Source organism: Mastigoproctus giganteus, chromosome 4, assembly GCF_048544385.1.
Source record: "Mastigoproctus giganteus isolate SK-2022 chromosome 4, ASM4854438v1, whole genome shotgun sequence".
Lineage (NCBI taxonomy): Eukaryota > Metazoa > Arthropoda > Arachnida > Uropygi > Thelyphonidae > Mastigoproctus > Mastigoproctus giganteus.
Window position 1 is genome coordinate 64,977,149 of NC_143578.1, and position 12,234 is coordinate 64,989,382.

Consider the following 12,234-nt stretch of genomic DNA (forward strand, 5'->3'; position numbering starts at 1 on the left):
ATAAAAATTGCAGTAAAGAGAAAGATAATTTGCGACAAAAAATTGCACTTTAGATTCAAAGGTTAAAGTTTTGCAATTAAAATACCAAAAAAGTTTAAAATATTTATGATGATGAAAGTACAGTGCAATGGTATCACAAAAATAATGATAAAATGAATGTGGTAAAAGTGTTTGTATTATATTAGCATTAGTAGAGGCATATGATGCAAGAAAGCAAGCTTATGCACCATCAGCAAAAAAAAACAAAAAAAAAAAACGCTCCCATTTCACCCCTCCATTCGTTTCATATACCTGTCCAGCTGAGCCTTAAATTTATTTAGGCTATCAACTTCCACAACAAAGGATGGAAGTCTGTTCCACTAACAAACTATCTGCTGGCTAAAGGCAAACTTCTGCACATCTATCCTATATCTGTCTTCTTTCCTCAATTTGAATTTATGCCCTCTCAGGTGATTATTCTGAGCAAGAGGAAGAATCCCATCAGCATTGAACATGCTCAGACCATTCAAGGCTTTATACACCTCAATCAGATCACCTCGCAGGTGCCTAGTCTCCAGACACTGTAATTTGCAAAATTTAAGCCTTTCTTCGTAAGAGCAACCCTTTGTTCCATTCACTAACCTTGTTGCCCTTCTCCGTACTCATTCCAACAGCTCTACATCCTTCATAAAATGAGGCATCCAGACTTGTATACAGTACTCAAGGTGTGGCCTGATCATTGCCTTATACAAGGGGATAATCACCTCCTTATCCCTGCTAGAAAAATTCCTCTATATCATTGACAAGACACTATGAGCTACTCTTGCAGACTGTCTGCACTGAACTATAATAACTTAATAGTATATACAGTAAACCCTCACTAATCCGGTTAGAGTTAATCCAGATCAAAATATGAAACTTCTGTTCACAGTGGAGTACTTTGAAAGACACACGAGATTTAGGAAGGCAGATGAGTAACTCTGACTGCAAGCTGATTGACTGTGCAGAGAGAGAGAGAGAGAGAGAGAGAGACAGCACATTCATTATACCACAGAGTAGTAAGATATCTTACTACTCTGTGCATTATACAGTATTGTCTTGCATGTTGTTGACTCCGAGTTGGATGGATGTTATTGCTTATACATGTATCGCTTAATTTCCGTACTTCTTTATACATATAAGGTGATATATAAGGGCACAAAAGGTGATATAGTTGTACACGTTGGCACTAATGATATCAAGAGTAGGAAACCGGCAGAATTGATTAACAAGTACAGGTCACTGTTGAAAAAAAGCCGTGAAATAGGGTTGAATTTGAAAGTGTCTGCAATTCTGCCCAGACACGATAGGAGGGAGTATATGATGAGAGCCTTGTCGATCAATTCGGCCCTGGAAAGATTGTGCAAGATTCAAGGGGTAGAATTTTTTTCAGCCTTGTCCGTACTTGTTAACAGGAGAGACTGCTTCTACAGGGATGGGATACACTTAAATAGAAAGGGTGCAAGAATGTTTGCTGATGCTATCGAGGCAGTGTTAGGTGGGTCGGAAAGCTGCTAGCTTGGGGGGGAGACAAAGACGAATAGATTAACAGTAGCCACTGGCAGAGGTGAAAGAGATTCTTGCACTGCTTCTATTGGAATGAGAAGAAGCCTGAAAAACAAGACACAGGATATTTCAGAGACTGCTGGGAGTCATTGCGGTACAAGTAAACACATGGGTTGTGTTCGAGTAGCTAAGAATAGAAATAGGTGCATGTATACTTGCGTGTACACCAATGCTAGGAGTTTAGTAAATAAATTTGATGAATTTGAGGTATTGCTCAAAACATCAAAGGCAGATATCATTGGGATATCAGAGATGTGGTGTCACACAGATATAAGGAATGCAGAACTGGAATTTGGGGAGTACAACATCTACAGAAAGGATAGACTGGATAGGAAGGGAGGAGGGGTTATGCTATTAGTTAAGAAATACATACAATCCAAGGAAGTGAAGCCAGTGGACATCGCTGGACAGTGCAGTGTCGAGTCAGTTTGGTGTGACATAAGCATTGGGAGATCAAAATTGAGAGTAGGAGTGTGCTATAGGCCTAATGACTCTGATGAGTATAATAAGAAACTGTACAGGAAAATAGAGTGGGCCAGTAAATCAGAGTCTTATAATGGGAGATTTTAATTTCCCAGATATTGACTGGAATTTGGGGGTTGGTCACTCACACACTAGCAAGGCTTTTGTGGATTTATTGGATGACTGTTTTCTACATCAGCATGTTCGGGAGGCAACTAGAGGCAGGAATACTCTTGATTTGATTATCAGCAGTGATTCTTCATACATTAAGAATCTGCAGATAAATGAACCACTAGGTGGCAGTGATCACAGGTGCTGAAGTGGGATTTACTCAAAGAGGTAACTACCATTAGGGGTAAAGGGAAGGGTTATTGCTTCCATAAAGGCGACTACGATGGACTGAGACAGTATTTAAATTCTATACAGTGGGACCAACTGATGATGTTACCAACAGCAAATGCAAAATGGGAAGCATTCAAAGAACTTATCTTGGAAGCTACTAGGCTTTACATGCCAACTAAGAAATATTGTTCAAGGTTTAGGCCTAAATGGATGTTGGATGAACTGATGAGGCATATGGCAGAGAAGAAACATGCATGGGATACATACAAATTAACACGGGACACAGAAGCCTATGATAGATACAAGTTGATCTGTAACCAAGTTACAAAGGAGGTTAGGCAGGCGAAGGCAGATTACGAGAAATCTTTGGCAAGGGATGTGAAGAAAAACAGCAAAGAGTTCTTTACTTATGTAAACTCTAGAAGGAAGGGGATGAATCAGATTGGTCCACTTGATATCGATGGGTCAACTGTTGATGATCCTGCTCAGGTAGCTAACAAACTAAATGAATATTTTGCATCGACATTCACACATGAGGAGTTATTTAGCGAGTGGAATGCCAGAGGTGTATTCAACTCTAGCAGTAAGCTAGAGAATCTTGTAATAACTGAGAGTAAAGTGGAGGAGAAATTGTTGAAGATAAACACAAGAAAGGCACCCGGGGTGGATGGGATCTATCCAGTTATATTAAAGGAGGCAGCAGAGGAAGTAAGCAAACCCTTAGCCATAATTATGAGAGCTTCCTTGGACTCAGGGGAGGTACCCACAGTCTGGAGATGTGCAAATGTGACCCCAATTCACAAAGGAGGATCAAAGGCTGACACAAGTAATTATAGACCTATGAGTTTAACTTCTGTTCCAGGAAAATTAATGGAGGCACTAGTTAAAGAAGCACTGCAGGATCATTTAGACAAGACTTCAGTTATAGCTCGGACACAGAATGGTTTTGTTAAGGGGAGGTCTTGCCTGTCCAATGTGATTGGATACTATGATGCAGTCACAAAGGAACTGGATGCAGGGAATAACTTTGATATTATATACTTGGATCTTAGAAAGGCTTTTGATACTGTTGCACATGGAAGACTGCTGCACAAATTGGAGCAGTGTGACATTGGAGGCAAATTGCTGCTGTGGATAAAGGGGTAGTTGAAGGGGAGAAGACAGAGAGTGGTAATCAATGGACACTGCTCGTCGTGGACTAATGTTATTAGTGAAGTCCCTCAGGGCTCAGTGTTGGGTCCATTATTGTTTTCTGTATTCATAAATGCTAATGATGATGGTATATCAAGCTTAATGTCGAAGTTTGCAGACGATACAAAAGTAGGCATGTTTGTCAAGGACACTACTGACACTATGCTGCTGCAACAGGATCTGGAAAGGTTGAGCAGATGGGCTGAGAGGTGGCAAATGAAGTTTAACATTGACAAATGTAAAGTACTACACATGGAAAACAGTAACCCCAGAGCAACGTATCAACTCTGTGGTACTACACTGACAGTGGTAGAGAATAAAAGGGACCTGGGGGTGGTTGTGCAGGCAATGAAGTTCTCTGAGCAGTGCAGATGGGCTGCAAGAGTAGCTCATGGTGTATTGTCAATGATATATAGGAACTTTTTCTAGCAGGGATAAGGAGGTGATTATTCCCTTGTATAAGGCAATGGTCAGGCCACACCTAGAGTACTGCATACAGGTCTGGAGGCCTCATTTCAAGAAGGATGTAGAGCTGCTGGAATGAGTACAGAGAAGGGCAACAAGATTAGTGAATGGAACAAAGGGGTACTCTTACGAAGAAAGGCTTAAGTTTTGCAAATTACAGTGTCTGGAGACTAGGCACCAGCGAGGTGATCTGATAGAGGTGTATAAAGCCTTGAATGGTTTGAGCATGCTCAATGCTGATGGGATCCTTCCTCTCACTCAGAATAATCACCTGAGAGGGCATAAATTCAAATTGAGGAAAGACAGATGTAGGATAGACGTGCGGAAATTTGCCTTTAGCCAGCGGGTGGTTGGTTGGTGGAACAGACTTCCATCCCTTGTCGTGGAAGTTGATAGCCTAAATAAGTTTAAGGCTCAGCTGGACAGGTATTTTGAACGAACAGAGGGGTCAAGTGGAAGTGGTTTCTTTTTTTTATTTTTTTTGGCTGATGCTGCATAAGCTTGCTTTCTTGCATCAAATGGCTCTGCTAATGCTAATGCTAATATGTACATAAGTTAACATATTTTATATAATTATGGGTTCTAAAGAACTAAAAAGTGAAATAAAAAGAAAACCCTTTACTTTGACTATCATTAACAAGCTCAAAGTGATAGAACAACTTTAAAAAAGTGTTCCTGAAAAAAAAAAAAAATTGCTGAAGAATTTGGTATTGGCCAACAGGCTGTATCAGATATTAAAAAACAAAAAGGATATGTAAATACATTTCCTTTAAAATCAATGTAGGAAATGATAAAAGCAGTGTATCAAACTGACCAACAATAAAAAAGCAAAAAAAAGGCATTGCTGGAAGAAGCTGTATTTAAGTGGTATTCATAGCAACAATCAAGTGGTGTGCAACGCCAGTGCCTCCTGATAAATGCATAAAAGATATTTGTTATTTGGTTTTTTAGGAGCATTAGCAACTAAGGCGATATTGCTCAGGGATATGCTGTGGTAATTCTCTGACCTTTCTGCATCCTCCGTATTTGGTGGTGATGGGCTCGAAACCCATAAAAGATATAGGACAATACATTTATCCATCGATTGATGGATAAACGTATTGTCTTTTTATAGTTTTTAAATAAAAATTATAAAAAGGCTCTACAGCGATATCATTAAAATTTTCCATTTATTTGTGTTCTAAGTTTTTTTTTTTTTTTTGTTTTTGTTTTTTAGGGCTATCTTTTTATTCACTAATTCAGATTATAGCTTAATCCAGATGACCTCCCCCCCCTCCCCCCAATTACTCCGGATTAACGAGGGTTTACTGTATAATACTATTAAGAGTTTAGTTCTTAGCAACATTTTATGTTAATATATTTTAATTTAAAACAAAATGAATTTAAATTATTTCACTACATTTAATTTTATTTTATAGGTATCATTTTTTCTTCTTTGAAAAAAATGTATTTTTATTGCTTTATCACTCCTAAAATCAAAAAAAAAAAGTAGGTTCAACAACAACAAAGTAAATATCTCATAACTGTAAATCATGAAGAATCTTATAGTGTGTTTCATCATAGAGAAAATATATTACACAGGAGTTATTTTTGTTCAAATAAATACATAAATGAATGAATTAATTAATTTGGACAGCTGAGGCTAGAAAAGCTTATATAATTCAATGAAACTGTGTGTGTGTGTGTGTGTATATATATATATATATATATATATATATAGAATTAAGAACAACCAGGATTTTTTGATGCTACAGTCAACAATGGGCTGTGCAATTTTCGTGGCAGCAAACTGGCTCGAACCCCCTCCCCTTACTTGCAACTGTGTACACTAACCACTGGTCCAACAAAAAGTTACTGGTCAAAAAATAACCTTAACCCTATGTAATTAACAGAAGAAATCACTTTATTGTGAAAAAACAAATTCTTCACATCAAGATTTCGGAAAAGAATAAAGTTGTGAACTTGTATCCAATTCTGAGAAGTTATGGAGCTAGAGGTTAGAATTTTAAAACTAGATAACAGCTTGGGGAGATTCAAAGGTCAGCTCGATAGGTACCTGCACGAGGAGGAAGAGGCTACCATTATGCAGTGGATTAACAATGGCTACAGATTTATTTATTTATACATGTATATATCAAGGGTTCAACCACAAATAGGGGAATTCATGTTAAACTAAAAAAAAAATGCAAATGTCAAAATGCACTGTCTCAGCAGAGCATGTTTTAAAAGAGAATTATGAAAGTGCACGATAGCAGTTAATTAATTTTCATGGTTAGGCTGCACTTAAATAAATAAATGATATAAAAGTTTTAATCCTCAACAAAACTTCTTGCTTGACCACAGTAGGTTCCTCCTTCTCTTCATCGCTACAAATTCTATATTCCATTACATCTGTAACAAGTTCCTTCTCATTCATGCATATCCCGAAACAAGAAATGTCTACATTTACTTTAATGTAGTCTTAAAAACATGTTTCTCTATAAGTTTAAGCAATGATGCAGATCCTCAAAATTTTATGCATTATTACTGGAGCGTTCTTTGCAATTAACAGAGGAAGAAGAATGCAAAGCTACGCTTGTTACATTATTCAAGGTAAAAAAATCCAGCATGTTTGAAGCAGTTAGCAATTACATTTTTGTCAATCTCATTCCATGCTGAATCACATAAATACAATGCCTGTAGCACATTGATTTTGAATTGTTTTGCTTTTAAGACACAGCACAATTTTGTTTAATAGCATCCTTCTACATTTTTTTATAAAGCACTAGATTACACCTTGATCAAGTGGCTCAAGTCAGTATTGGTCTTAGAATGCACACCATTATCTATTATTTACAGCTTGTACAATCTTAATTTTGTCTGCAATTTGCAAAGCTACCCATTTTGTAGGAGCCAGAGTGACACTACATACAATATGTAGTAACCAACAGTCGCTAATGAAATGAGCTTCTAGTCAAAGTTAATTTAATTAGGTCAATGAGTGAGTGAGAAATCACCAATGATTTCTCACAGTCAAGATTGTTATTAGCTTTGATATTCTTTCATTTTGAAATGTAAATATTGTAATAAAAAAGTGAAAAACAAGATAGAGTAGCAGAAATTTTTTGGTCATAATAGAGAATTTTTTCAGCTTTCAAGGTTTTTATAAAAAATGTAAAATAGCATGATTTACGAGAAACTGACTGAGACAGGTTGTTGTTGTTATTTGGTTTTTTAGGAGCATAAGCAACTAAGGCCATATTGCTCCAGAGATAGGCGGTGGTCATTCCCTGACCTTTCCGCATCCTCTGTATTTGGTGGTCATGGGCTCGAACCCTGGTCTAATCAAGAAGCGTGTGCTATTCTCTGCTGCTCCTGCCCACCTGGCTACGGAGGACCCACTGAGACAGGTCACTATAACATGCTGGTATGTTAAAAAGAGGGGCAATATAAAGAAGTTAAAAAATATTCAAATTAAATTTGTAATGTGCAAAAAATATCATTACATATCACTAATATACACAAATTGAAAATAAAGTTCATGAAAATAAGAATGGAGAGGGGAAGGGAATTTATTTATTGCATTATTATTTTTTTGTTTGGTTAAGGGTGCATGATAACAAGAAATATTAATGTTTAATAATAATTTAAATTACCATAGAGCTATTCACTACACACCATCATGAAAATAAGAATGGAGGGGGGGGGATTATGTCAACAAATAAGACAAAATAGCATTATTTTCATGACTTATGGGTTAAAATCTGTAAAAAAATAATTATTGCATTATTATTTTTTTGTTTGGCTAAGGATGCATGATAATAAGAAATATTAATGTTTAATTATAATTTAAATTACCATAGGGCAATTCACTACACACCATCTTGCTTAAATAACAAATGAGAAAAAGCAAGAGAAAAAATTATTTTTGCAATAAAGGCCTTACTTGTCCATTGGTAAGCTTTGAGAAGTCTGGTTTCAGATAGAATATGAGACCTTGACCTGCACCAGTTAAGGTTAACCCTCTTACAAGCAGGATAGTAAGCATTACATATGGAAATGTTGCAGTAAAATATACAACCTAAAAGAATTTAAATTCATTTGTATGAAAAATATTTAAAACATGAAAAATTTTAATGATATTACACATAGAAAATTATGAAAGACAATCATTCACAGGGAAAGGTAATATTTTCATTAATTTCGAAAAATGCTAAGGAAACATCAAATTGAGAGGTACTGATATCATTAAATAATGAACTATATATTTTGATGATTCAATAAAAATTTTAATGTAAAGATATATGAAGATGGTGAAATGCAGGGGTAGAACGATACATTTCACCATCTTTTCACCATTTCATCATCTTGAACCAAACTTCAAACTTTTCTTTATTATGCAAATGATTAAAAAACTTACCTTTTGCTGCAGAAAAATTTACACTATAGGGAAAAAAGTCCACCCATAGCATTTAGAGTATAATTTAAAGCAATAATTCTCACATACAACTATCTAACACTGTGAAAAATTCATTTAAAAAACATGAAGTTGTATAAATACTGGTAACTCTAAAAAAAAGCAGCAGATTTATCTAATATTTATTACATTTGGTATAAAAACTGGAATGCTGAAAAAATTAAATCTTTTCAAAATTTAAAAGACCAACTGCTTAACTGTTCTTCTGGATAATGATAATTTAGACAGCACAAGCGGTTTTGGATTTATCAAATAGGAATCTTAATTGCATCAAGCTCATTAAGTTTAATGCAAAGGAAAAACAGCTCAAAAAATCTAGTACTAACAGCACAGCATATTTGCATTCTTTTTTGTTACAGTATTATTTTTTTTAATATTTCAAAGTTAAGACTATTTATGGATTTTTATTCTGTCCCTAAACTGTGTAGGTGAAGTCTGTGAGATTTGTCTCAATCAAAATAGCAAATTATACTTCACAGTGCAAGTAGACCTAAAACTTGCACTGGGCCTTTGGAATTAAAAGGAGCAAAACTTCTGGTTATTTCCCGAATTAAACTATCAATTCATCACCAGTGAATCATGTAAGACAGTTTGTTATCCACAATCAACAGATTTTATAAATGCCAAACTGCAACAGTTCCACATGCAGAAATATTTGTTTCCCAAATACAAGTCCTTGTATTTTAACATATTAAGAGTATCCATATCAAAAAGGCAGTTCTGTTTTAATCCTTTCAAAAGTGAGTTTCTTGATCATGTGTGGGCTCCCTGGAATTTTTGATAGGACTGGGCTCTGTGGAGTAAGTTTTTTTTAAGAAACTTTGTATATAATTGATTTTAAATATTAATTTTGACTTATTATGATTTGATTGTCCATCAAAGTAAAATTACTACCAGAAATTTAACCAGAATTCTTTTTAAAAAAATCTAAAAAATGCTTAAAACCACTTTAAAAACCTTGTTCTTACCTTTTTTTGAAGCAATAATATCCTCTACATCTGTTTATGTATCATTTAATTTGATTTTAATTTCCAAATCTGAATTACAGAAAATTTCGGCTTTTGTAAGCCAAAATCGAATGGCCAATAGGCAAAATATCCTCTAATTTCATGCTGCCATCTATTAAAATGATGTATACTATTAGCCAGAAACACAGATAAGAGATTGCAGCAATATTGAAAAAAATTTCCAGACAATTCATACATAAATGCACACTTTATTTAAAATGTAGGAAATAACCGTAGATCTATGTATACCCACATATTTAAAATGTTCTTGTTTATACTCCGACACAACCACCAGGTCAGTGAAGTTTACAATAAATCAATCAATACAAATGTTCCATTTAATTAATTAGTTATAAACAATACTGTGTAGTGGTGTATGTACAGGGCAAAATGTACGGTAACATGTTCACTCCTGAAAAGGTTGATAGATGCCTCTTTCACCAATTAGTATCCAAGATATCTAACATAAATAGATAATCAGCTATGTATTCACAAAATTATTCTGAAGCAATATGAATTCTACAGAAATTGTAAGTGCCACTGTCCAAAGAGTTTCTACTTTCGACAAGCTTATAGCAAACAGATCACCATATCTATCACATAATATAAAATATAATACAGTAAACTCTCCAGTTATAGTGCTTTATAGGGGAACTAACCCTAATGATAGGCAGAAAAGCATTATGTATGGGACTCCATTTTGAGGAGGGGGCTTTTTTTTTTTTCATATTTCATCAATATTTTGGTGGATATATATTGATTTTTCGTTTTTTTTGTATATTTATTTTCTGTAGTGTTTATAAAGCAATGACTTCATCATCATCATCCATTTTCAATCCACTGCAGATGAACGCCTCTCCAGCAACTTTCCAGTTCCTTCTGTTTTGAGCACTGGCCATCCATTTACTACCCACAAACTCATGAATTTCATCTATCCATCTCTGCCTTTGTCTTCCAGGTTTTCTTCTAGCTCCTGTTGGGTACCATTCTGTTATTTTCTTAGTCCATCTGTCATCATGTCTTTGAGCTATGTGTCCTGCCCAAGACCATTTTAGTTCTTTAGTTTTGATAAGAATGTCCTTTACTTGAGTTTGCTGCCTAATCCATGTGTTTCTCTTCTTATCTAACAGTCTGATTCCCAATATAATTCGTTCCATTCTTTGCTGTGTCGTTCTCAGCTTCTCTTCCATTCTTTTGGTGAGTGCCCAAGTTTCACTTCCATAAGTCATGGTAGGGAGTATACATTGGTTAATTATTTTACGTTTCAGACAAACTGGGATATTGCTCTTCAGTATGTGACTATATTTCCTGAATGCTATCCATCCAAAATTTATTCTTCTCTTGACTTCCAGCCATTTATCATTATTACAGCTAATAACTTGTCCCAGATAAGTATATGACTCCACCTTTTCAATTACTGCTGTTTCAATCATTATTTCCCTTTCTGTGGCATACTTGTTCATCATTACTTTTGTTTTAGTCATATTCATCTTTAGTCCAAAATCCTTACTAACTGTGCATAACTGATTAAGATTTTCCTCTAATTCTTTGGGATCGTGGCTTATGACCACAATGTCAACTGCAAATCATAAATGATTTAGGTACACTCTGTTCACATTGACTCCTTTTTGCGACCAGTCTAATCTTCTGAAAGCTTCCTCAAGGGCAGCAGTAAACAGCTTCGGAGATATTGTGTCTCCTTGTCGAACTCCTTTCTCGATTTTAAATTTCCTACTGTCTTTGTCTAGTCTAATAAAGGAGGTAGCACTCTCATATATTTTCTTCAAAATCATAATATATGGGGTATCTATGCCTTGTCTTTTCAGTGCCCGAAACATTGACTTATGCCGTATGGAGTCAAATGCCTTTTCATAATCCACAAATGCCAGGCATAATGGTGTTTTATATTCATTTGCTTTCTCCATTAGCTGTGATATTACATGACGGTGATCCATAGTTGAGAATCCTGTCCTAAAGCCAGCTTGCTCTTCGGTTGATTCTCATCAAGTATTCTTTCCAATCTGTTAGTAATGACCCTTGTGAACAACTTGTAGATGTGGGATAACAAGCTAATTGGTCTATAATTTCCAATTTCTCATTTATCTCCTTTCTTATGCAGCAAAACTATGATTGCATTATTCCATTGCTTAGGCGTCACACCTTTCCTAATGCACTTTGTGAAGAGCCTTGCCAGTTTTTGTGTTTTGTCTCTTCCTCCCAATTTTAACAACTCTATAGTAACTTCATCTTCCCCCGGGGCTTTCTGATTCTTCATTTTCTTCAATGCATGTTCTACCTCATCAGGAAGAATATCGACTATGTCGTATGTGTTGCTACTTTGCAATCCATCTTCCCCACTGCTGGCATCATTCCCTCACTCCTTGTATAATTCTCTATAGTAGTCTTCTGCTATTTGAATTATGCCTTCTCTGCTGTTTATAAGTACACCATCGCTATTCTTCAGTTTCAGTATCATTTGTCTTTCTGTATTACTGCTCATGGCTGCTGATTTAAATCCTTTGTTTTCCCTTAATGCTTGTTCTACTTTTCGTGTGTTAAATCTTCTTATGTCCTCTCTGAGTCTCTTTCTAATGGCTTTGCATAACTCAGTATACTCAATTTTCTCCCTGTCAGTGTTTTTCTTGCTCTTCATTTGTCGTCTTCGGTTCATCATGACAAGTGTTTCTTGACTAATTTTTTCTTCTTTGGATTTCTTTTTCCCTATAG

At 35.5% G+C, this 12,234-nt stretch overlaps 1 protein-coding gene across 1 annotated transcript in view; it reads right to left on the reverse strand.

The window, feature by feature from the left end:
• Positions 1-12,234, reverse strand: part of LOC150086801 (sodium- and chloride-dependent taurine transporter-like) — a 299,102-nt gene that overhangs the window by 117,438 nt on the left and 169,430 nt on the right. Inside the window, exon 5 of the mRNA XM_090372759.1 lies at positions 7,970-8,104. Within this exon, the coding sequence (XP_090228885.1) occupies positions 7,970-8,104 (135 nt within the window). The remainder of the gene's footprint in view (positions 1-7,969; positions 8,105-12,234) is intronic.